This window comes from Mustelus asterias, chromosome 15, assembly GCF_964213995.1.
Source record: "Mustelus asterias chromosome 15, sMusAst1.hap1.1, whole genome shotgun sequence".
Lineage (NCBI taxonomy): Eukaryota > Metazoa > Chordata > Chondrichthyes > Carcharhiniformes > Triakidae > Mustelus > Mustelus asterias.
In genome coordinates, this window is record NC_135815.1 from 17,603,627 (window position 1) to 17,630,830 (window position 27,204).

The following is a 27,204-nucleotide window of genomic DNA, read 5'->3' on the forward strand; positions in this document are numbered from 1 at the left end:
CTTCCTCAGTCTCATTCTTCAATGCAGCTAATCACACCATCCAATATCTCACAACCACAGAACCTTTACAGGGCAGAATGAGGCAACTTGGTCCATTGAGTCTGCACCGCTTCCCTGACTCATCCCTGCAACATTGCAGATTCTTTCAGATAGCAATCCAATTCCCATTTGAATATCTCAATCGAACCACCCTCTCAGAAGTTCATTCCAGACTCCAACCACTTTTTAAAAGAATACACCTGTTCCACTGTCCAGCTCAGTGGGATTCGCTCAATTCCACATCGTCAGTACATCTCTTGCAATGGTTCCTTTCCCCCTGTGTTATTAGCTCTGGAGTACCTCAAGGATCACCTTGGACCTCTCCTCCTCATCTATATGCTGCACTTGATAACATCACACTTAGACATTAAATTCCACCAGTTCACTAATGACATCCATCGTTCTTTCTTTTCACATCTCTGGACTCTTCCACTGACTCCAAAACCCTGGATTAACCACAATTTCATCCAGCCAAACAAAGCCAAAAGGCAGTGGGGCTGGATTTTAAGTCCAAGACAGGCTGGGAGTGGGGGAGCATGGGGGAAATCCACTAGTGTGTGGAAAACCCAGAAGTCAGTGCAGTATGGCTGTCAGAGGGTTTGCAAAAAGACCCTTGCAAAAGACATTACTATTTAATTTCAGTGCTTCCCAACCAATAAGTTTCAGCATTCATGATGACAACCTGCATGAAAAAATTTCAACTTCTGTATTTAGAAGTACACTCCCCAAATCCAATTTAAATAAGTTTAAGTTTGGCAGTCAAATAGAGGGGAGTGGAAGAATGAAGTCAAGAAGGTCATAGGTCACACCTTGGTTAATTGACACTTTCCAGGATGTGAGGGTCTGAAGGAATTTCCTAGCGATGAGAGAAAGAAGCTACTGGGACCACCAAGATGAGACGTTGGAGGTAGCAGTGTAATTGCAAATCACAAGTGAATGTAGAAGATTGTGGAAACAGGGAGTGTAGTGAATGGAGAGTCTGCATCGGAGGGTGCAGAATGCTCAGCTGGAGACAGATGCTTTACTTTGGGGACCACTGATGAACAGAATACTTCTGGAGTAGCAGCAGAGAATTTGCAACAAATTGCCAGGCATTCCAGCTGCATGCCATGCACATACTTTAAAGTTTATTTAAAATTTTAAAGTTTGTCATAAGTAGGCTTACATTAATACGGCAATGAAGTTGCTGTGAAAATCCCCTAGAGAGAAATTTCAGGAATACACCTCAAGCATGTTGAAGACCTTTGTGAAGATACCATCAAATGTGTGGCCATCTGCATGGGTCTCAGTTCCAGGACATCACTGCAGAAATTACTCAGGGTAGTGTTATAGGCCCAACCATCTTCAGCTGCTTCATCATTTACCTTCCTTATATCATAAGGTCAAATGTGGGGATGTGCATTGATGACTGCACAATGTTCAGCACCATTCATGACTCCTCAGATATTGAATCAGATCATGTCCAAATGCACAAGTCAAGAGTGTGATGGAGTACTCTCCACTTACCTGAATGAGTGCAGTTCTAACAACACTCAAGAAGCATCATCGAGGACAAAGCAGCCTGCTTGGTTGGCACCCCATCCGCAAACATTCACGCCCTTCATCATCAAAGCACAGTGGCAAGTCAGTGCCAACTACAAGATGCCCTGAAGAAATTCACCAAGGCTCCTTAGATAGCACCTTCCAAAACACACAACCACTATCACCCAGAAGGGCAGGGGCAGCAGATACATGAGTAATCCATGAGGCTGGAAGTTCCTCTGGAAGTCACTCACCTTCCTGACTTTGCAAATATTTTGTCATTTCTTCACTGTACTGAGTCAAAAGCCTGGAACTCCGACCTAACAGCACTGTGGGTATTACACAGTGTCATCTTCGCATCAATTCTGATGAGGTTTTTGTGGTGGCAAGTGAAATAGTTGGGATGGGATAGACAGGTGACCTGCAGGGTCACTTGCCTGGTCTAAGAGATCTCCAGCTGAAAAAGTTTGTGTGATCAGTGTGACTTGAAAGGAGAACTCTTCCAAATCTCTGTGTTTCATTGTATATGTACAATACTTGGTGTAGTGGCGCCTGAAATTTTCACTGGGAACACAGTTGAAAATAACCCACCATCTTAATTTGAGAACACAAGTATACTTGGACAAAGCCGATTATTTTTAAAAACCTAATTATTTTAATGCAGCATTAAATACAAATCAGCGCAAATTTACTGCTGCTCAAAATGCTGTTATCATTTTGACTTTTTAAATTTGCTAGTCAATTTAACAGCAACACATACCAAAACATACAGTCTTTCAACATGTTTATGTCAGACTGAATCAGATTTTGTTATAACTGAGCCAGCTTTTTGTTTAGAAATCTGGTTTTGTACCTTTGATACCAAACACTTCATACCTAGATTAATAGTGCAAGCTACAGCATATATTCGTAACAAGAAATTCTGTACTTTTAATACAAAATATTTTTCACATACATTTCTCTAGAAAAGCCCTGAACAAAAAGATCAGCTATACAGTTTATTTCTCATAACACAAGGTTGTGGATTTTATCCAAAGGATATTTACAGTGACAGTCTAGTCCTTATAATGAATATAACCAAACCGCACAATCAAAAATGACTATTTATACTTGAATACCTGAAGGGACTACTGTAGATAATGCATGGATATCCTGGATTCAACAACACAGCTAAATAGACCAGTCTTCCCTTAAGTCATAGAATCATAGAATTCCTACAGTGCAGAAGGCGGCCATTTGGCCAATCTGCATCGACCACAATCCCACCCATCCCCTATCCCCGTAGCCCCACATATTTACCTGCTAATTTGCCTGACACTAAATGGCAATTTAGCATAGCCAATCAACCTAACTCGCACATCTTTGGACAATCCATTAATCCTAATGGAAGACTGGTTTATTTTCAAAGCAAGTAAGTATTCATTAACACTGAAAGCAATAATTACCCCTTTGTTGAAAAGTGGATGGAGAGGTTAAAACATAACCTGCCAAAAATTGACATTAAGATTTTCTTTCCCCTATCTGAATAAATATATTATACATATGCCTTCAAATGGTTGACATCTACATCGGTGCTGTTGTTAGTGTTGCAGTGCTTGTTACAGTATCTACTGTGAAATTGGTCTGCAAGCTGCCAAACTGGCATCACAAGGTAAGTCACTGACTGAGTTGCTGCAGTGCTTAGAAAAATGCATTTACACAACTCAGAGGTCACTTGAAAAATAACGTTCCAAAGTGACGTGGATCCTCTGTCTGTTCATGGACTACGATTCCCCAAAATGGCAGATTTCTGATCTCTTCAAGATTATTAGATGATCAGGAGAACATTATCAGGGGAGAGGAGATCCATTGATTCGTCAGTAGGACACTATCTTTCACAGCCTGGTGGTTAATATAGGGACAAGTACCATTTTTGGCAAAACCGTAATCCCAGCCAAGTGATTTTTGTTAAAGCACTTTGGCAAGGATACATATACATTTAAGAAAGCAGATTACATTGTTGTTTTAGTGCAACACACTCCAGGTATATTCACAGCAATGTAAATACATGATTATAGGCAAAAACTCTTAAGAAACCAAAATATGACTGGTCCAGGAATGATCTTAAATATATTGAGGTAATAACACAAAATTATATTTCCACAGTTAAAAATCTTTCGCAGTTACAGTTTTTAGTTTAAGAGGAATCAGCTTGAAGCACACCTTTGCATCATGTACCACTGTTGCGTACTTATGATCTGAATTGGTTAACATGTCCTTGAGTGCCTGCTCCATATCTACTTGGAATATTAATCAATCCAGTTCTGAATCCCTGAGTCATTCCCGGTCCAGGTCTTCCGATGCCCTGATTAAAAGTGCCTCCATATGAAACAGCTCCATAATTGAACCCTAAGCCATAAGGTCTAGTTGATGGAGCAGTGGGTAGGATGACTGGGTTGATGTTTTTACCTGGCGTATTAAAGGAAAATTCAGGAGGAGGACTGGTTGGTTTTGCTGGGGTAGAGGTGATAGGGTTCATTTCATCCAAGGATTTGACAGCTGAAACTGTTGGAACATTACTGTGATCCAAGGGATTCAATATGTTGCTTGGGATTGAACCTGTAACCAGTGATGGCCTAACCCAATCGTCTTTAAAAATCTGAACAGCTAAAGTTTTAACGAGTGTGGAAAGGCGATTGGTCACGTGTGCCAGCACCAACTGTTCATTTGCATCTCTCCTGATCCGCACATGTACAGAACCAGCCTAAAGAGAATGAAACAAAGCCTGTTTAAAAAGATGTTACAAATTTGATTTGAAAACACAAGTTCTGTAAAAGTACACCATTTCAATTAGAATTTGAAGGTGAAACCTTTCAGCAGAAATTAAGTTATTAAAATTTACACTCAAGACAGTTTCAGTTTATTTGCCATTCCTTTCTGTTTATACTAAAAGTGCAGAATGATCCCCTCTCCCACCCCCTCCCTATTATTTCTTATGCATTATGTCCTGTCTTTCAAAACGCTTACATTCTATGACATTAGACAGGACAACGAAACATCTTACTCAGATGTAATTAACTTTACTCTTGTGTATTGAGATAGTCTTGTTATTTTGTATATTGAACACCTTTTAGCAGCTCTTTAAACGTGTCCATTTTCTAAAGACATCCAAGTCATCTATTTGTCTCAATATCTGAAAATGAAAATTGAGAGTTGCTGGATATGTATTAATCAGCATTTATTCCAGTTTTAGTTATAAACAGCTTCACTTGGTTGCTGCCAATACTAAATGTGAAAAGTTATCAGATTCATAACAAAAACTAACTCATTTTAGTTACTGCTAATCAGACTCGACTTCCAATTTAGAGACCACCTATTTTACACCTGGATTCTAATTATTATGTTGCTATTTGGTGCTCCTTAATGTGAGATCAGAAATCAAACTGGATTAAAAAGATAGAATAAAAGCAAATACTTGAAGAATGTTGTCCAGTGAGATCTACTGGATTGAAGGACCTGTGTCAGCCACTTATGTCAGCTAAGAAAAATGCATGGGTATGGGGAAGATGGGAGAAAGAGAGGAGAAATTTCACTTTGAAAATTTGTGCTATAGCCCTACAGTTCAAACTCTTAACTGTACTGCCTTGGAAGCCAATGTCATGTATTTAAGTTAGGAGCTTCAGGTTTAAAGTTTAGTGGCAAAATAACTTACTCAGCCCTGACTTTTAAGTGACTTTGATTACCAAATTTGGGGTTGCCAGTCCATTAGACACAGAACCAGCATTGTATAGCTTAGTACCAAGTAGGCCTTTAATGGAAAACACTTATTACCCAAACACTTGTTTAATAAATTAATAAAATCATGAGCATTGCAGGAATCACCAGAGTGCAACAAAGTCTTATCGAGACATAAAATATATTTCACATCACAAGGGGATGACAGTTAAATAAAAGAGACAAACTCCTACATGTTTCCAATGATCTAGCTCTGGTCACTGCACAATTTTGATTTCTTAAGCTTCCAAATGCTATGTGGCCTTTTATCTCACACTATTTACTAACAATACTCTAAATACTAGTCAGCTCTCTCTCTCAAAAATGGGGAAGAGCAGCCTATGGGACTTTGGAGACTTTCACGCCCCAATAATGAGCAGACAATCTTTTTTAAAAAATTAGGTTGGTTGAGGGATATTGATATTGATCAGGATGCCCTTGCTCTTCTGCAAATTCTGCTGAGATCTTTTACATCTAAATAAGGCAGGTGCGCTTCGGTATAAAGTCCTAATCAAAAGACAGCAAGCACCTTGGCACTGCAGCTCTTCCACAACATTACAATAGAATATCAGCCTGAACTTCTGTGCTCAAGTGTCTAGAGTGGACTTGAACTCAACCTCCAAACTGAGGTGATATAATTAAATGGGATGTGTATGGTAGGTATATACACATACAATTAATTTTTTAAAATAAACAAACCAGCCAGCGATAGATATTAAAATTACTTTCCAAATGAATTTCTACATTGCCAAATGGTTTTGAAACAAGAGTTGTGCCCACATCTGTGTGGACAAAAAGGTGCCCCATTTCTATAACAAGCAATATTTGGGTGTTAATGACGATCTTGGTCAGTGACCTGGATGTTAACTGAAGCTGCTGAAAACCTTTTAAATTTGGATTCGTTCCAAATTTTACTCCACAGATGAAATCACCCTTTCCAACAATCCCAAACCATCCAGCTGATCCATGACCGTCTGCAGAACAAGGCTCCAGCTGTTCAGCGTAGAAGTCATTAGCAATGAAGTAATGACCACTGTTTACACTGTTGTAATCCTTAAACCCAGATCTTAGAGGGCACATTAAATACTGAAAATAAATCTGGAGCACACACAGATCGCTTGATTGAATTAAAATCCAATAGAAATATTAACTTCAATCAATGTGTTGCCTTTTTGAGCACCAAACATAAAAATAATTCAGTTTTAACATGGTCAAAAGAGGTTGAATGACCTTGTGTGTGTGTGTGCCTATTGGCCATTATTGGATAGAGCTTATGTCATTTCCAGACTGTCTGCTTTATTTTAAAAGCTAAAAGGCCAGGATCAACAGCTCTGAATATAAAGTTTTAAAACCGTGAAATAGAAGATGAGCTAAATAATAAACTAATGCCTAGGAGGTATTGTAGTGAATGTTGTTTACAGGATTCAAGGAGGTGGAAGGGTGCATGGGATGGATGGCATATTTGAAGGCTCTGGGAACAAAGGTGAAAAGATGATTATCTAAAGTTCAGAAGCATAATGCTCTAATTTGGCAAGGAAATAAAAATGATAGGGACAACGTTTCCACTTTTTTACCTCAGTCATAATCAGCAGAATTTGGGCAGAATTGGCTGAGTGCACAAAACTGATCACGGCATTTTAAAATATGAGCTATGCCTAGAACTGATCTTTTATGCTGATTCAAGATCAGTTCAGTCAATTCAGGAATAAAAATAGAAAATGCTCAGTATTTCTGGCTGCATTTGTGGAGAAAACTGCTGTTAACATTTAATGTTTTATCAGAGCCATTTAGAAAGTTAACTCTCCACAGATGCTGCCAGACTGGAGCATTTCCAGATTTAACTTTAGATTTCCAGCATTGGCAGTATTTTGCTTTCGTATCAGTCAAATCAGACCCTGCACACAAAAACTAACCCCATCCCCAGGTGAAAATCAAGTGTTTTGGTGACTGTGTTGGGGTAGGTTCTTCTAATTGTGCCAATGTTCTCCCGCATACAAGCTCTAAAGGCATGATCTTGAAGCATTTTATATCAAAAAATATTTAGCTGAGAAACTGGCCATGGGTCGAGTTATCTCAGTTGGCTAGGTGGCATGTGGTTCAGAAGAATGTCAACAGGACAGGTTCGATTCCTGTTCTGGATGTCGTAGATTTGGGACATGTCTCCTCGAATACTCCTGAGAGTTGAAGACAATGGCAAGTCACCACCGACAAATTGTCAAGAAAATAACTCCAGGTGAAGCATCAGCAGACCATGAATCAAAGAGCTACCTTTGGGCAGGGTACACATGACGATGATGAAATGAAATAGTGTACACCAATAGGGGCGGCACGGTAGCACAGTGGTTAGCACTGCGGCTTCACAGCTCCAGGGACCTGGGTTCGATTCCCGGCTTGGGTCACTGTCTGTGTGGAGTTTGCACATTCTCCTCGTGTCTGCGTGGGTTTCCTCCGGGTGCTCCGGTTTCCTCCCACAGTCCAAAGATGTGCGGGTTAGGTTGATTGGCCATGCTAAAAATTGCGCCTAGTGTCCTGAGATGCGTAGGTTCGAGGGATTAATGGGTAAATGTGTGGGGATATGGGGGAAGGGCCTGGGCGGGATTGTGGTCGGTGCAGACTCGATGGGCCGAGTGGCCTCTTTCTGTACTGTAGGGTTTCTATGATTCTAGAGTATTAAATGGCTCAATACATATATTTTCAAACATCAGTCATTTTCAATGATTTTTAAATCAGGTTATTCACAGGCAGAGAACTAAACACTTATTAAAAGTTGATATTTTTCATTATGTACCTACTTTCAGCTTTATTAATAAAAGGCACCAGGGAATATCAATAAATCTACAACGTTACCAGATTGCACTGGTTCACAGTAGGTTTTAGGACCATGAAAATGCAAATAGTTTTGTAAAGTTGAACTAACAACCTAAATAGTGCAGGTTTGTGCTTTATGGATGCAACTTCCCAAATTGCTCAAAGCAGTTACGATGCCAATGGAACTGCATGTCCATGTTACTCTGTTCCAAATACACTTGTCTAGCTGGCACTGAAGCAGTACAGTTATATTAAATGGTAGCTCAGAAAAGAACTGTTATTGCTGCCACATTGTGCCTGAGCAAATCTTCTAACAGTTCAATATCTTAATTGACTCTACAATAGATGGACATTTTACAAGTACTTCAAAGTGTATTTTTGAGGATTAAAAAAAGCATGATGCTGTATTTGTGAGAGCTCCAGTTTCCAACGGTTTCTTCAGGGCTGAGGAATGTTCTCTTGATTAGGCAGATTCACTGCCTTAAAATCTGTTTGGAATAATTGAGTAGCCCAATTGCACCCGCACAAAAGAACAAATAAAGTGCATCTTTTCCCCCCTTTCAGATTCAGGGAAAAACTTGTAAAGCCTTTTGTCTCTTTCTCCATTTATGTTTCCTGCACTATGAACTACGATATGTAGAGATGCAGAAACTCTGGTCTCTCACTCTGCAAACATGTTCTTTGTTTTATTGATTCATGGGACGTGGGCTTCCCTGGTCATAAAAGGATGTGGCTCATTTAATGTCCATTCCTAATGGCCCTCAAATTGGTGGTGGTGAGCTGCCTTCCTGAACGACTGCAGTCCCTGTGGTGTAGGTCTACCCATAGTGCTGTTAGGGAGGGAGTTCCAGGATTCTTGGGGCAGAACAAACGGTGACTCTCTCTGCCAAGGTAAAAAATAGTTGGAAAAGAGCAGTCTGCAAATCCCCCTCCAACTGAGGTACAAATAAACCACACAGAAGAAAATGAGACGATCAAAAGCATCCTATCCAAGCATGGTATAAATTGTGGCTTCAAGGAGGGAAGGGGAAGTTAACCAACCTCAACCCCAGCGCCCTGCCTTTCTCACCCACCTACACACACTGAGGTAGTTTTTCCTCCATCCATCTTTACCCTGCTTTCTTCTTGTCTTTATACCCCCCTTCCTCCTCCCATCTCTCTTCTCTCCTTAGGTAGACTTGCCATAATCAAAAACAAAAAAAAAATTGTTTTAGACTCCCTGGTGGAATTTTAACTTTGGATGATAATATGGATCGGGCAAATCAGATTAGTTGTCCAGTTATATATAGCTTTCAATTTTAGCTTTTATTGACTTCAGTAGAAATGAAACAAAATTGGGAGGTGCATTATGGCTGGGTGAACTAATATTGCTAATATCAGCTAAACAAAAAAGAAAATTACTTCACAGTGTCATGGGAATTCAACTAGTGTAATACAAGAATGAAATAACTTGCCCTTGTATAGTTTCTTCAATGTCTCAGTACTATCCCAAATTAGAACAAATTACACTTTGCAGTTACGACAGTAAATATTATAGCTATTTCGCAGCCACAATTCCACAAACAAGGAGGAAATACATGACTGGATAATTTTATTTGGGATGTGAGCAGCATTGGCAAGGCTAGCATTTATTGTCCAATCCTAACTGCTCTAAAGGTGATGGCTGAACTCCTGCAGTCTAAATGGTGCAATAACACCCACAGTGCTGTCAGGGAGGGAGCTCTAGTTTTTTGACCAGCAACAGCAAAGGTACGACGATATAGTTCTAAGTCAGGATGGTGCATGACATGGAGGGGAAGTTGCAGGTAGTAGTCTTCTCATACTTCTGCTACCATTGTCTCTTCAGGCAATTGCAGTTGTGGGTTTGGAAGGTGTTGTCGAAAGAAATGTGGTGAGTTGCTGTTGTGCATCTTGTAGATGGTACACACTGCTGTCAGTGTGTGCCAGTGGGGTGGAGGGAGAAAATGTTTAAAGCAGTGGATAGGGCACTGATCAACCAGGCTACATTGTCCTGGATGGTGTTGAGCTTCTCGAGTATTGTTAGAGCTGCATTCCTCCATTCAAATGGAGAACGTTCCATCACTTGTGCCATGTAGATGGTGGGTGGGCGGAGTTATTCACCACAGATTTCCCAGCCTCTGACTTGCTGTATCATTCATACAGCTGGCTCAGTTAAGCTTATGGTCAATGGTAACCATCCCCGGCAAACCCCCTCCCCCCTCAACCCTTGATCGAGAGGTTTTAGTGATGGTAATGCCATAAAAGTTAATTGGATTCTCTCTTACTAGAGATGCTCATTGTTTGGCACTTGTGTGACAGAAATGTTATTTGCCACTTATCAGATCAAGTAATGTGTCCAGATCTTGGTGAATGTGGGAGAAGTATTTTTCTACCAGAGACAGGAATGTTGATGAGAATATCCTGCCTTTTCCTTAATATCATGAGATTTTGCTTGGTGGTATGCTACTTAAATGCAGTTGTGAATAAAAGGGACCAGTATGTAATTTACAAATGGATCAATGTGCATGTTTACATGAGCAGAATCACCATTTTCTTCAACAATTGAATTCAATTTGCTTATTGCTGAAGAGAGAGACATGCTGTCACACGCACATCACTAATCAGGACAACTGCAGAAATAAAAATTTCAAATGGAGCAACAATTTATACTGCAAGAGAAAGAGAGTGCGGATTATTTGACAAGTCAGCTCTGATTGGTCGAATTTCCATGGCAAATGTACCAGGGAGTCATTGCCCCCCCCACCCCCTCTTTGTTTATTCAGAAGTGCAATGTCTGGACATATTTCTATTGCTTGTAGAGGACAGGTTCATGCATATGAATATATGCAGTTTCTAGCTACATTGAGAGCCTGACTGATAATCTTAAATTGGTTGTTAGTATAATTCTTAGCACACTCTGGCTTGTCCTTCAAATGCTGCCCAATTGTGGACTCATCTAATGTGAGACATTATACTCTTTCTGCACCACGGGTTGATTTTGATTTGATTTATTATTTGTCACATGTACTGGTGTACAGTGAAAAGTATTGTTTCTTGTGTAATATACAGACAAAGCATACCGTTCATAAAGAAGGAAAGGAGAGAGTGCAGAATGTAGTGTTACAGTCATAGCTTGAGAAAGAGCAACTTGGTGTGAGGTAGGTCCATTTAAAAGTCTGATAGCAGCAGGGAAGAAGCTGTCCTCAGACTTTTGTTTCTTTTTCCTGATGGAAGGTGGTGGAAGAGAGTATGTCTGGGTGCGTGGGATCTTTAATTATGCTGGCTGCTTTTCCAAGGCAGCGGGCAGTGTAGACAATATCAATGCATGGGAGGCTGGTTTGAGTAATGGACTGGGCTTCGTTCATGACCTTTTGTAGTTTCTTGCGGTCTTGGATAGAGCAGGAGCCGTACCAAGCTGTGATACAACCAGAAAGAATGCTTTCTATGGTGCATCTGTAAAAGTTGGTGAGAGGCGTAGTGGACATGCCAAATTTCCTTAGTCTCCTGAGAAAGTAGAGGCATTAATGGGCTTTTTAAAAAACTATTGCACTATTGCAAGGTTGTTGGTGATCTGGACACCTAAAAACCTGAAGCTCTCAACTATTTCTACTTCGGCCCCATTGATGGAGACAGGGGCATGTCCTCCATTATGCTTCCTGAAGTCGATGACAATCTCCTTTGTTTTGTTGACATTGAGAGAGTGATTATTGTCGTCGCAGCAGTTCACCAGATTCTTTATCTGTTTCCTATACTCCGGGTTGGTTGAGTATGGTCAGTACTGTGCCGCTTGGGAACAGTTGAAGAGATATGGTTGATATTACTGGCCTGTCATTGGCGCATACGGCCAAGGTATATGGCATCACATGTGATTCAGTGATTGTTCAGAAAATGCTGCCCAATCTTGTGTGTCAAGAATTACACCACACAACCAATTTAAGATTATCAGTCACGTGCAGGAATTTATCCTCAGTAAGCAAAAGGAATATGCCCAAGACATTGCATCTCTTTTGCATTAACAAAGGCATGTCAATAGTTTCTTGGTGCGTTCACAATGGCAACGTCTCGACCAGGGAGCTGACTTTCCAACCAATCAAGCAGTATAAATGGTTGTTCCCTTTGAAACTCCACAGTTTTGCATTGATTCTGATCAGTGCAAAACAACATTGACAGGATGTCTCTTTTTTCAGTAATACTCGAATTCTGTATACTGATGATGACAAGTTTACACTTTGTTTACCAATACTGTAGATTGGGTGTTAGCAACATCAGCTTTTACACCATGTATTGTTACAAATCAAACACAATGAAACAATTTAATGCTGTCCAAAGACAGAAGTTTTGCCTAATTTTTGCCTAATACATACAGCATGAATTTATATAAATGCTGGCCATATTTACCTGTAATCAAGTCAAATTTATTTATGAATTTACAATGATTGCAAGTTGATCATGTGTGTGACCATTACTCAACATTACTTAAAACTGATCAAAATAAATCCCACAAAGATATTAACATACTAGCAAATACTGTGATTTTGAGGCTGTGATTTAATCAGGAGTTCAAATGCCTGATTTTAGTTCCTGTGATTTTTAGAATATTGTTGAATAGATTACCACCTTGCAATCATTCCCAGATGTCATAACTCTCTACAAAAACGAAAGGGGTGTCAATCCACAATTAACACTTTGACAGTGAGGTACTGGCATTAAATGGAAGAGACTTTAAATGGATTGAAATCATTAGCAAGATTGAATTTAAAAATAGGCTGAAGCCAGGTGGACAAATGGTTATGAGGACAAAATATTAATTGCTTTTAGAGAGCATTTTCATGTAAACCACAATCTTAAACCATGACTTTTTTGACACCTTCTGTTCATGCTGAATTAAATTCTCCACAGAGATCATACATCTTCCACTATCAGCACAAAGCATTTCACACGACTAAGCTATAATGGTTTGGAGACAAGATGCCGCTTCTCAGATGTCATGTCATTAGTATGCAGCTGCTTTTGTAGTGAGCTAATAAGTAGTTATTTGGCCTAACAAATGATAGTTCTGCTAGATCTGGTTCAATCCAATCTGCTCGCATCACCACTTTTACATAGGATCCTATATTTACTGCACAATTAAAGCAAAAAAAAAAAATCATACCTTTGCCTGAGAAGTGAAAAACATCTAGAATTTGGTCATTTATGTGCTGTTGTTTTGAAATATTTATTCTCGTTTATTTCTGATCAAAGATCAAAAGGTGATTAGGAGAGTTTCAGGTTTCAGACACTATGAAAGAAAGACAACTTATCTTAAGAATAACACAGCACCCATGCAATTAAAGTTTATAATTGAAGTTTACGGAATTCTTCAAAGTGCTTTTGATAAGTTATTTAAACCATATTAAACTACAAAATTGGCCAATTTCTATTTCATAAGGTTGAAATGGAAAAACACAAGGAAGGACCAGGAAATCATAGAAAAAAACTTCAGTGGCACTTCGTATTTCATCAGAGCCCATAAATATGAGGACAGCTGAGCTGATCTAGCTTGCGAAAGTTTGCAGATTCTAAAACATTAAACCACTGTTCCATTGTTTGCTTGGTGGCAGTTCTTACATAGTGGCACTATTCGGGGTATCTTAACCACAGAAACTACAAGATTTCAAGAAGAATCTTCACTATCACCTTTCAAAGACATTTAGAGATGAGCAATAAAAGCAGATCTTGCCAGCAACATCCATATCCCAAGAATACTTTATAAACAGCATCTACCCGTTTAGGTAAACACAAGATGCCATGGCGCCATACTAAGAGGAGTAAGTAGTTCTTACACCAGCCTAGCCAACACTCCACTCGTATTAGAAACATTAAAAAAATTAACTGCCCATTAATTTCACAGAATCCCTACAGTGCAGAAGGAGGCCATGCAGCCCATTGAGTCTGCACTGACCACAATCTCACCCAGGCCTGATCTCCATAACCCCACATATTTACCCTAGTCCCCCTGACACTAAGTGGCAATTTAGCATGGCCAATCCACCTAACCCGCACATCTTTGGACTGTGGGAGGAAACTGGAGCACCGGAGCAAACCTATGCAGACACAGGGAGATTGTGTAAACTCCACACAGACAGTGACCCAAGTCAGGAATTGAATCTGGGTCCCTGGTGCTGTGAGGCAGCAGTGCTAACCACTCTGCCACTGTTTTGCCAATTTAACTGCTGTTTGTGGGGCATTGCTGTGTTTAATAGGCTGCAATATTGGTTTATATCTCTGTAGCGACTATGCTCTGAAGCTAATGAATTTGTTGTCAATCACAGATATTATGAGGATGGAAGACATATTAAGGTTTCTTTACTGATCTGAGTAATGTTGGCATCACTTACAAAATCATGAATAAGGCATCTAAGGGACAGCTGTATGATTACATGAGGGTAAAAAGTATACAGGGATCAATAGGGTTAGAGGGAGGGTGGGAGGATGTTTGCGTAAGCATAAGCGCTGGCATGGACCAATAGTCTGCTTCTGTGATATACATTGTATGTAAACGCATTGCTTGATTACTGACCTCCGCTAAATTGGCTAATCTCAGGCGAGCTTGAATTAGTGGCACTACGCCTAGCTGAGGGGGAGGAAATATAGGGGCTTCCAATTCCTGACTGCAATTCAATAAGTGAATGTGAAAGTGTGCAAACTGTTATGATGATGGCGTAAAAAGCATGGAATTATACACAGAAATAGTGGACTTTAAAAATACTCGAGTTTGGTTGAAAATGCAGTTAGCCACTGACTGGAATGGCTGCAGGGTGTTTCTCTAAAGGGCAGTAGAACCCCTTCTAATGTTTCCAGACAAGGTACTTCTAAAATCATCTAAAGACTGATTGCTCCAGTTAAGACAAAGGGACATAACTAACTCATCTAAAAAACCCTGGTATAATTGCCTAGTCATGATGTGGAGATGCTGGCGTTGGACTTGGGTAAACACAGTAAGAAGTCTCACAATACCAGGTTAAATTGGGTTTAAAAGCTCGCCAAGAGAGCTGCCCACTGCCTACCTTCCCTACTGATCTGTGCATGTGCTGTGAGGGAGAGCAGCTGGAAGTTCTCTACACTGAACGTGTGTGATACAGTACCATAGACAATGCTCTAGCAAAAAGGAAAGAGCCATCTTTTGCAAGAATATCTTAAAAAACACTGACTATGGAAGACAACTAGCCAGCAAAAAGAATTGCAGCTAGAAAAAGATTTGAAATAGCTCTACTAAGCCATAGGACACCTGAATCGTGCAATCAACTACTCGCCTGCAGAAGTCAATAATACTAGAATCAATTTGTAACAGCTGCACACTTCATCATTTACTTGCAAGTGGGGGAGGGGCAATCTTACCAATGAAAATTCAAAGTGCCAAACGGGAGAGAATCACACATTTTTTCAGTGAGCTTTCCGACATTTTTATGCCACTTAGTGCAAACAAAAGAGATGAAGTGTGATTCACGCCAGTTGATGGAATGGATGGAGTTTATTCTCGCCAGAAAGCTGGCTGCTTACACTACAGGGTGCATTCATGCATGCGCAGATCTGAGTGTTCTGTGCAACAGAACACAGAGATTTGTCAGCCCCCCCGCCACCCACCACCATGTCAGGTCCCCATTGATGGGGACATCCACCAGCGAGACTGTTGAGACAAGTGAGCCTGGACGATTCCATCCCAGGCTCACTAGTTATATTTAGATTCAAATTTCAATATTAAAATCAGCCTCAAGAAAGTTGGGTTACATTGGCACCTTTTTAAACATACCTATTGGGTCTGGAAAAGGTATTGAAGGGAAAAGGTTAGATTAAAACCTTGTTGCTACCAGCAGAGGGTGGGTTGAATAAAGACAGGGAGCTAGTCATCCCTCCTCATCCAGGATTGTAACAATTTGGAGGGTATCCTAAATTGGTGACAAATCAAAGGGTCTTGCGTGGATCTACAACTTTTGGGGAACTTCACATGGGGCTAGCCATGGGTGGCACAGTGGTTGTCACTGCTGCCTCTCAGCACCAGGGATGTGGGTTCAATTCCAGTCTTGGGTGACTGTGTAGAGTTTGCACGTTCTCCTGGTGTCTGCGTGTGTTTCCTCTAGGCGTTCCTGTTTCCTCCCATAGTCCAAAACTGTGCGGGTTAGGTTGATTGGCCCCGCTAAATTGCCCCTTATTGTCCGGGGTAAATATGTGGGGTTAGGAGGATAGGGCCTGGGTGGGATTGTCATTGGTGCAGGCTCGATGGGCTGAATGGCCGTCTTTCTGCACTATAGGGATTCTATAAGAGTATATTTATAGCAGGCTGTCAGCATGGTTTCATTGGTACGCTTCCACAACAATGCACCATCCATTCAGTAACAAGCCTCGTGTTATGAACAATCACTTGCGTGGAGGACAGTTGAGCTCTTGAACAAAGGAAGTCTGCATTTCAGAGAACAGTACCCCAGAATAAGTCACAACCCGTAGGAGAGGCAAGGCTGATCAAAATCTTCCCAGCATCATTCATTAAAATTCTCCAGAGTGCACAATGCTGAATAAACTATGCTCATAAATCTGAAATTCTTCAAACAAAGTATTAGGCTGTTGCTCTTATTCCCTGCAGGAGATATCAGATCATGATAGTGTAATATTGTAGCATGAAGCGGTTCTGAATCCTGATAGAAGACAATTAAATGTTTTCCATCTACAGTAGTATGCATCTGTAATGGACAGAAATTTTCAGTTAATGTCAAATGGGAAGGTACAGACTACCTGTGTTTAACACAACATGATGTGGAGATGCCGGCGTTGGGCTGGGGTAAACACAGTAAGAAGTTTAACAACACCAGGTTAAAGACCAACAGGTTTATTTGGTAGAAAAAGCCACACAAGCTTTCGGAGCTCCAAGCCCCTTCTTCAGGTGAGTGGGAATTCTGTTCACAAACAGGGCATATAAAGACAGACTCAATTTATATGAATAATGGTTGGAATGCGAATACTTACAGCTAATCAAGTCTTTAAGATACAAAGAACGTGAGTGGAGAGACCATCAAGACAGGCTAAAAAGATGTGTATGGTCTCCAGACAAGACAGCCAGTGAAACTTTGCAGGTCCAGGCAAGCTGTGGGGGTTACAAATAGTGTGACATGAACCCAATATCCCGGTTGAGGCCATCCTCGTGTGTGCAGAACTTGGCTATCAGTTTCTGCTCAGCGACTCTGCGCTGTCGTGTGTTGTCTTGTCTGGAGACAATGCACATCTTTTTAGCCTGTCTTGATGGTCTCTCCACTCACGTTCTTTGTATCTTAAAGACTTGATTAGCTGTAAGTATTCGCATTCCAACCATTATTCATGTAAATTGAGTCTGTGTCTTTATATGCCCTGTTTGTGAACAGAATTCCCACTCACCTGAAGAAGGGGCTTGGAGCTCCGAAAGCTTGTGTGGCTTTTGCTACCAAATAAACCTGTTAGACTTTAACCTGGTGTTGTTAAACTTCTTACTGTGTTTAACACAACATGACAGACATTGCATGAACTGTCATTTAAGCATGTAAAAAAAACGAAAAACCTTTAAGCTTCCCATGTAGAGTTTTGTACAACCCAGGGTCACAGGCAATATATGCCAAGTCAAAAACATCTTTGTTACTTTGACTCAACAGTATTGCTGGGAAACCATTTTGCTTTGCACTGCAGATCCAACAAAATTAAACAAAACTCTTACCTCACAGTCACCAGGGAACCCTGCTCCCACAAGACCACCATTTTGTTAGAATGCTACACTGCTTAAAGGCTGGAAACAAAATATATGTTTGTGTAGGACTTCCCTAGAGTGCATCAACATGCATTATCAAGAGTATTTGTTGTTGATGTGCTAAACCCACCTGAGGACAGCACATCTACTTCCCCATCTGAAGCACAGCTATGGTGGTTCACTTGGGACAGTATTAACTGGCGCTGCACAGGCTCTATTTTGAGAAGCTGTGACTGTATCCAAGTGATAGAACATGACCAGACATATCCAAGTAAATCTCTAAAATTCCCCATAGGTACAATTATTTGGTTATTCTCTTTTGTGCTAGTGTTAACTTGCTAAGTGGTTAATAGCTTGAGCTCTTTGCCATATCAAGAACCTTTTCAGTTGAGTCCCTATCTTTGGTACTTAGAAAAAAGATTAGATATTTTCTGAAAAGTAAAATATTTACTGCATTCTAGTGTGATGATTTATAAGTGTGTAGTCACATCACAAGAATAACCTAATCTCCTGTTTTTATAAAGTGTATTGAGATATTTTATTTCAGTATTACATAGTCTGTGATATGCAACTGTAACAAATAAACCAGTATGGAAAGGTCGTAAGAGCACCTTATTTGCAATTATATCAGATTTGCAACCCGCAGTGGGATATGTCACATTAGTCCCATATTGATGATTTGCCATGTGACAATGTAGCAGTTGAACCCTGTGGTAAGGAACCGCATTCAGCTTGCAATTAAAAATAAACCATCACAGGGTGAGAATGTCACTGGTAAGGTCAATATTAATTGCTCATCCCTAGTTGTCCACAGAAGGTGGTGTTGGGCCTTCTTATCCAATCATGGGTAGTGAACTGATACAACCTGAATGCATGCTTGGCCATTTTGGGGATAGTTAGGCATCAATGTTGAGCATGTGACTGGGGTTCAATATAAAACCAGACCAGTTAAGGACAGCAGGTTTCCTAGTCTACAGGAATGGTAAGCATTCTTCATTAAAAAAATAAATAAATCCAACATTGTTATTTTTCTGATACCAACAATCTAACTCTGGTTTTTTAAACTTTGATTTAAAAAAAAAATTGATTTCATGTTGTCAAACACACCATCTCCATGGTGAGATTTGAATAATTTATTTGGATGATCAGACCAAGACTCTGGATTAGTCTGCTAACGTAGCCAATAGATTGCCATACTACACTTAAAGCCTGAAATATGGAACGGTTCCAGTGACATAATTACCATTTGCAATAGGAAATGTTATTAGCAACAGTGGCTCATTTAGAAACAAATACTCAAAACTACAGATTACAGGAAGTGAATACTGTTTAGTGGATTTCGCAACTTGTAATGTCCAGAAAGCTGACATAGATAATATAAGTGAATTAAGATTTGCCTCTCCACCTGAGTCAATTTCCAAAACAAACTGAAAAAATAAAATGACTCCACCTGTTGTAGCAAAATATAAGAACAACTTGTTTATTCTACTCTGGGGGAAGGTGTTTCCAAGTCAATGAATGGGCTTTCCCTGCTCAGGGAAAGCATCAGGTAGCCCCACTGTTCTGCTTGTGTGGCTTGTATTTATTAGCTTAGAAGCACATAACAGTCACCAATTAAGCCTTGTGTGCATAAACAAATCAGTTGCAGTAAGTGTGCTGTAACTTTCAATTAGATTTCATACAGTAAACAAGATTTTAAAACGTTCCATTGTTAATGCTATAAAGAATGTCTCATTTTGCTTTATTGACAAATTTGAACGATTAGATCTTTATTTTATTCATCAGCAGAAACAACTGAATTAACAAGTCAACTACAGTCTGTTTCTGGCGATGTTTGTTGACTAGGAACATCAACTTTTCTTAATGCCATAGGATTGGTCACATAAACCTTAGTAGAAAGGCAGAGCCTCGGTTTAATGTCCTATCCAAAAGACAGCTGTCAGTAACTTCTGAAGAGATCCTCTTGCTTTCCTGATATAACTTTGATGGATGATGATCAGAAACCTAGACAAATGTGATAGTTACTTACATCGATTCTACAGAGATTTTGTCTTTAGTGGTGCTGGTAAATAGGGAGCCACCGAGGAAATCAAAAATACCAGCCTGGGACATTTTCAGGTTTGCTAACTATCTGGTGCTGGGGTCTGAACTAATGACAATCTATATTTGTAACATGGATGAAAGGACACAGCTCATTGCATTCCAATTTCCTGATGACACTAGGATAGGTAAGAAAGCAAGTTGTGAGGAGGACACAGGGAGGCTGCAAAGGGATATAGATTGGTTAAGTGAATGGGCAAAAAACTGGCGGAAGACATATAATGTGGAAAATGTGATGTTGACCACTTTGATTGGAAAAGCAGAAAGGAAGAAAATTATTTAAAATCTTAAGAGATTGCAGAATGTTGTGGTAGAGGAATTTGTGCCCTCATACATGAATCACAAAAGGTTAGCATGCAGGTAGAGAAAGTAAGCAGCTTGGCCTTTATTGCAAGGGTGGGGAGGATAAAATTAGGGAAGTCTTGTTAGAAAAGTACAGGGCTTTGGTGAGACCATAGAGTACTGCATGCAGTTTTGGTTTCATTTAAAGAGCAGTATACTTGCTTTGGAGGCAGTTCAAAGAAGGTTCACCAGGTTAATCTCTAGGATGAAGGAGTTGTCTTTGTCTTATGCGGAAAGGTTGAGCAGGTTGGGCCTGTACTCCTTGAAATTAAGAATAATAAGAGGTGACAACCTTATTGAAACATGTAAAATTCTAAGCGAGCTTTACAGGATAGATGCTGAGACAATATTTTCTCTCATATGGGTAATCTAGAACTAAGGGACACAGTTCAAATTAAGGGGCTCCCCTTTTAAGACGGCAAGAAGGTATTTCTTTTCTCAAGAGTCTTTAATATTTGGAAATTTGCACAGAGAGCAGTGGAGGCTGAATTAGGCATACTTTTGATCTATAAAGGAATCAACGGTTATAGGGGACCAGCAGGGAAGTGAACTTGAGGGTACAATCAGATCAGCCATGATCTTACTGAATGGTACAGTAAGCTTAATGCCCTACTTCTGCTCCCATTTCTTATTTTATCACGTGCCCTGAATCCAAATTTCTGACAGCCAAGAGTGCCACCACTGAGTCAAGTTGGCACTTAAGTCATATGAGCACTTCTCTTCTTCCAAACACTGGCATTATGCAGTCCTCTCCACAATAAATATGTGGCTGAGGAACTTTGGGACATATCCCAAGCAGACCAAGTCATATCCAACCTCCACCTGGGGCTAGGGAAATATCAAGCAGTCTTCAGCTTGTTATAGGGTCACGAGGCTGATTTTTATCAGTTCCTTCAGGCACTGAAGAACCTCAAGAGATGTCAAGGTGGGGTCTTCAGCTGAAATGTGGGTTTTGTCTGCAAGATACCATCTTGGAAAGGAGGTAGAGCACATAAGGAATTGACCACTCAGGAAATTGCTAAGGGGTTGATTGTCACAAGGCATTTTGATTAAAAGTGCTTTACCTAACAGCACAACTGAATATGAGTAAACAGGTCATTGCCAAGGATTTTGAGTGATATTTAAATGTTTATTCATCTTTTACTGCTCTTTTGTTACTGAATGTTTGAAGAAAAATTTGAAACACATGGGGAAACTTCCTGGAACAGTTTGTCGCGATTTCAATGTGAATTAACATTTCCCTGCAGATTTTATCGAAAAAGAGCACGTGCTTTACCATCCTACCTGATTGGACACCATACTGGAGTCACCAGGTGAAAGGGAGTACTTGATCATCGGCATCGTGCTAGACCAGGCAGAGCAGCAACTGCTACAGCAGGAAAGAGGGAGGCAGGAGGATGAGTGAATCCCTTCTACCCTGTGGATACAGGACATCCTTTCACCCTTGGATCTCCTCAAGCAGAACCCCCAGTGCCCCAACTAAAAACAGATGGCTTGAGCCATCCTGAAATCTGCTGTCGCATTAGTCAGAGCACTCCACACCTTCAGTGGAAATGGGTGTGAGTGGACCACAAATACTGCTTCACGAAAATTGCTTCAAGTCGGTGATTGAATCCTAAACCTGCAGGTGTCTTTGGTAGTGCCTCCAGGCAAGTTCAGATGGTGGCAATTAATTATACCCAAAACTATGTGCTGAAACCAGACCTTCAAATAAGCATGTCTTAATGGCACAGCTGATAGCTGAATAGATGATAGCCATATCCCCATGCTTTATGGTGAGCTTGCTATTGGCATGGGACTAACAGGTCACTAACGCCTGAGAAACAAGGATGCCTGCAAGCAAGACCTCACCAGGATTGGTTTTGATGCATCAGAAGTCCTCGCTGCTGACTGAAGTGCCTGGAAACAAGCAGTCAGGAAGGGTGTGGAAAGCGCAAAGAACAAAAGAAATTAACAGATGGCAGAAAAGAGAACGATTTAGAAGAGAAAAACATCAGTTGACCATAGGCCAATGCCATTCTTCGGGGCCAGCTATGGAAGGTTAGGCTGATTGGCTAAGCTAAATAGCTCCTTAGTGTCCCACGATGTGTGGGTTAGGAGGATTAGTGGGTAAATACATCGAGTTAGGGGGATAGGGCCTGGTAGGATACTCTGTCAGAAAGTCAGCACGGTCTTGATGGGCTGAATGGCCTCCTTTTGCACTGTAGGGATTCTATGATTGCCACTCACAAGCTACATTCATTAAGAAGTGACATACATTGCGCGCAGTCCTCAGAGGTGGATGGTTTCAGCTTTATCACCAAAATAACCGTTCGTCCCATATTGCCTGTGTTGGCTCCGATAGAACTATCAAATCAAATCTAGTACCTTGCTCTTTTCCCCCAAAAATTGTGTATATACACCCCCAGGTGTTTCTATTCCTGAATCCCTTTAAAATTGCATCATGTCTGTGTGGGTTTCCTATGGGTGCTCCAGTTTCCTCCCACAATCCAGAGATGTGCAGGTTAGGTGGATAGGCCATGCTAAATTGCCCCTTAGTGTCCCAAAATGTATAGATTAGATGGATTAGCCATGGGAAATGTGTGGAGTTACAGGGCTAGGGCAGGGGAGACGACCTGGGTAAGATGCTCTGTCAGACAGTCAGTGCAGACTGAATGGCCTCTTCTGCACTGTAAGGATTCTATGATTCTATATTCCTTCTCTTCATCCTTCCTACCAAAATGCATCACTTCATACTTCTTGGAGATAAATTTCATCTGCTATGTGTCTGCCCATTTCTATCATCTACATCCTCCTGAAGTCTATTGTCCAGGCCATTGTTCATTACATTTCTGGGTTTGTATCATCTTCAGACTTTGAAGTTATTCCAACTGTACTCTATCTCAGTCAAGGTCATTAATATATGACCTGAGCAGCATTGGTCCTAATACTTACTGTGCCTGGGGAAATACCACTATTCACTTCCTGTCAATGTGAAAAGCAACCATTTGCCACTAGTCTATGCTTTTGTCACTTAGCCAATGTTGTATCCAGGGCTGTCACTATTGATTTAATCCCATGAGCTTTAATTTTGTTAACAAGTGTCTTAAGTGGTAGATTAGCAAACATCTTTTGAAAGTCTATAAAGGCAAAAACATCAACCACACTATCTCATCAATCCTCCCTATTACTGCATCATAAAGAATTCAACCTAATTAGTCAACTAAGATTTGCCTTTAATAAATCTGAGCTGGTTTTCATTTATTTGCATGCACTTTCCAAATACCATTTTTTAAATCCCCATCCCTACCACTGATGTTAGGCTGACTTACCTGCAGTTGCTGAATTAACCCGCTCTTTTAAAAATAATACACAGGTGTAACATTTGCAATTGTCCAGTCTTCTGACATTTTTTCCATGTCCTAGGAGGATTGGAAAATTGTGGCCAAACCTGTTGCAATTTCCACCTTTACTTCCCTCAGTAATCTCGGATACATTCCATCTGTACTGGGTGACTTTTCTACACTGTGGACTGCCAGTTATTTTTAGTTATCATCTCTTTATCTATTTTGATCCCACCCAATATCGCTACTGCCTCCTATTTTGCAGTTACATCGGCAGCATCCTCTTTAGTGAAGACATGCAACAATTTAGTTCCCAGGGCATGCCCTCTGCCTCCACAAGATCTCTGTTGTGATCCCTACCCAGCCTCACCTTTCATTTGACCACCTTTTAAATGCATTTAAAAATGCAGTCATTCTTAGAATTTCAATCCACAAAAGGGTTTGAATTTTCCATTCCCCTCCAAATCCTCATATATCATTTTACATTTCTTTTCTATCCCATCACAATTTAAATATTCTGTCACTGTCTACAGTTCTAGGTGTTGAGGAAAGCCGTACACAACAGATTCTTCTGAAGCTAGTCTCTGCACAATGTAATCAGTTAAAAGGTGAGACAAGAATGATCTTGACAGTGTTACAGTGGTCCTGAGCCAAAGCACTCCACTGTGGTGAAGGACTCACAATATTTTTCATTTTTTGTGCTGCATAACATGTTATTGCACTTTGTTTTATAACCCAGTGGGACAAATTTCCAGGATATGGCATATACATGTGTACAAAACAGACAAACTGCAAACTTAAGATTCATAAACAACAAATAAACTCGATGATTGCAGCTGGTGCAAATGGTACAATGAAGCAGCATACAAACAAGGATCCCCTAGTTGAGAGAGGAAGCTACTCTATTGGTACACACTTAGTTACATGAATAAATCATTGCTCTCAAAGCCAAGAAATTATAGAGGAGACAAGCAAAAAACAAAAAAGAAAAGCAAAAAGAGAAGTTAAAAGATTATAATAATGACTTAGTTACTACATTCAAAGTAAACGAAGATTGAAGAATGGCTGAGACTTCTTTGGGATGAAGACAATTTTACATTATGGGCTGAATGAATGCTGGAAACATTTCAATTTTGTGGCTCTGCATTTAGACTACAGAAATACGTGCACACGCTAAAAAAAGGCAAACAGCATTTAAAAGGTTCATGATGATTTTTAGTTGATGACCTGGACTTTCCACTCTACAACCCAAAAGATTTTCCACTGAATCTGGCAGAGTTGGATGTGGAAAACAACTTGCTGTTTTCCATGGAGCTAGTTCTAACAAGGGACTCCACTCTGTGCCTGCTCATGTGTTTTCAGGCATTTGATAAAGAGATGCCATGTTTCCCACCATTAGCACTCATGGAATGCTTGATGTTGGGCTGCCTGTCAGGCTGGCATACAGTGATCCAAGATTGATGGGACCCTGAACAGAAACTGAAAGACCTTTCAGAGTGCTACTGTACAGAGATTTGTTCATTACATTTTTTGATAAATTTCCATCCTCAGGCTGGGGGCACTTTCCATATGGAAAAGACCACAACACTGGAAATATGGATGGGTTGTTTGTATGGAAGCTCTGCCATGTCAGAGTTGCACCCCAAACAGGACCTGGACCAAGTTACCAAGCCCAAATGGTCTACACTTTGGAATATTCAATGAAGTTTGCAATTTAGAAAATATAACACTTCAGCAAGGTTCATGATTGAACAGCAGAATATTCAACAGATATTTTCCTAAAATGATTTGAAATGATATAAAAGGATCAGCGTGGAAAAAGGATAAAGCATAAAGGGAAAGGATAATTAAAGGCCACATCGCTTACACGAATAGCAGGAAACTGCTGAGCACCATAAGGAAAGCCAACATGATATGTTAATACCATACTGCCTAACCTCTCTGGTGGAGGTGAAAGATCTGATGGCACCATTTGAAGAGTAGACGAGTTCTCTCAGTGCTTTGATGATATTTATGCCTCAAACAGAAGCACAAACACATTATCTGGTCATTATCCACAATACTGGTTGGAGGATTGCTGTGTGCATACTGGCTTCCACATTTGCCAACACTAAACCATGCAAAATTCCCATAATGCAGCATTGAAGGTCTGGCCTGAATTACAAGCTCAAATTTTACAAAGGGACCCTAACTCATCATTTTCTGACTCATGGGCCAGTGTCCCTTCAACTGAGCGAAGCTAACTCCAAAGGTAGCCAAAACCAACATGGTGCAATGTCGTGCATCCTAATTGTGTTCCTACAAACAGGATAGCCAGTGAGAAAACAAGAGAGCTTCCTGTATCTGATGTCTGTATAAAGTGTAACTATGGAGGAGACATATCAGAATGCCACAGGTTTTACCTGTTCTTTTTAGCGCAAGTGATCAGTAGTTTATTTACGCATAGTAGGAGCAACAAAGTTATGTAAATTACGTTTCACCATGCCACCTCGTTCTTCCCAGAACCCACTATCATTGGATAAAGAACAAAGAAAATTACAGCACAGGAACAGGCCCTTCGGCCTTCCAAGCCTGCACCGACCATGCTGCCTGACTTAAATAAAACCCCCTACGCTTCCGGGGACCAACTCCCTCTATTCCCATCTCATTCATGTACTTGTCAAGACGCCCGTTAAAAGTCACTACCGCATCCACTTCCACTACCTCCTCCGGCAACGAGTTCCAGGCACCCACTACTCTGTGTAAAAAAATCTGCCTCGTACATACATCTCTTTCAAAACTTGCCCCTCGCACCTTAAACTAATGCCCCCTAGTAATTGACTCTTCCACCCTGGGACAAAGCTTCTGACTATCCACTCTGTCCATGCCCCTCAATCTTGTAGACTTCTATCAGGTCTCCCCTCAACCTCCGTTGCTCCAGTGAGAACAAACCAAGTTTCTCCAACCTCTCCTCATAGTTAATGCCTTCCATATCAGGCAACATCCTGGTAAATCTTTTCTGTACCCTCTCCAAAGCTTCCACCTCCTTCTGGTAGTGTGGCGACCAGAATTGAACACTATATTCCAAGTGCGGCTTCACTAAGGTTCTATAAAGCGTCAACATGACTTGCCAATTTTTAAACTCAATACCCCGGCCGATGAAGGCAAGCATGCCATATGCCTTCTTGACTACCTTCTCCACCTGCATTGCCACTTTCAGTGACCTGTGTACCTGTACACTCAGATCCCTTTGCCTATCAATACTCCTAAGGGTTCTGCCATTTACTGTATATTTCCTATCTGTATTAGATCTTCCAAAATGCATTACCTCACATTTGTCCAGATTAAACCCCATCTGCCATCTCTCCGCCCAAGTCTCCAACTGAGACTGGGTATAGATGGGTCTTTTTCTAAATGGAGGTCGGTCACCAGTGGTGTGCCCCAGGGATCTGTTCTGGGACCCTTGTTGTTTGTCATTTTCATAAATGACCTGGATGAGGAAGCGGAGGGATGGGTTGGTAAGTTTGCCGACGACACGAAGGTTGGTGGGGTTGGGGATAGTCTGGAGGGATGTCAGAAGTTACAGAGGGACAT

General features: G+C 40.6%; 1 protein-coding gene across 1 annotated transcript in view; it reads right to left on the reverse strand.

Moving 5' to 3' along the window:
- Positions 1-2,200: 2,200 nt before the first annotated feature.
- The window catches only part of slc30a6 (solute carrier family 30 member 6), a 70,370-nt gene continuing 45,366 nt past the window's right edge, over positions 2,201-27,204 (reverse strand). The window contains exon 9 of the mRNA XM_078229583.1: positions 2,201-4,303. Within this exon, the coding sequence (XP_078085709.1) occupies positions 3,791-4,303 (513 nt within the window). The 3' untranslated portion in view covers positions 2,201-3,790. The remainder of the gene's footprint in view (positions 4,304-27,204) is intronic.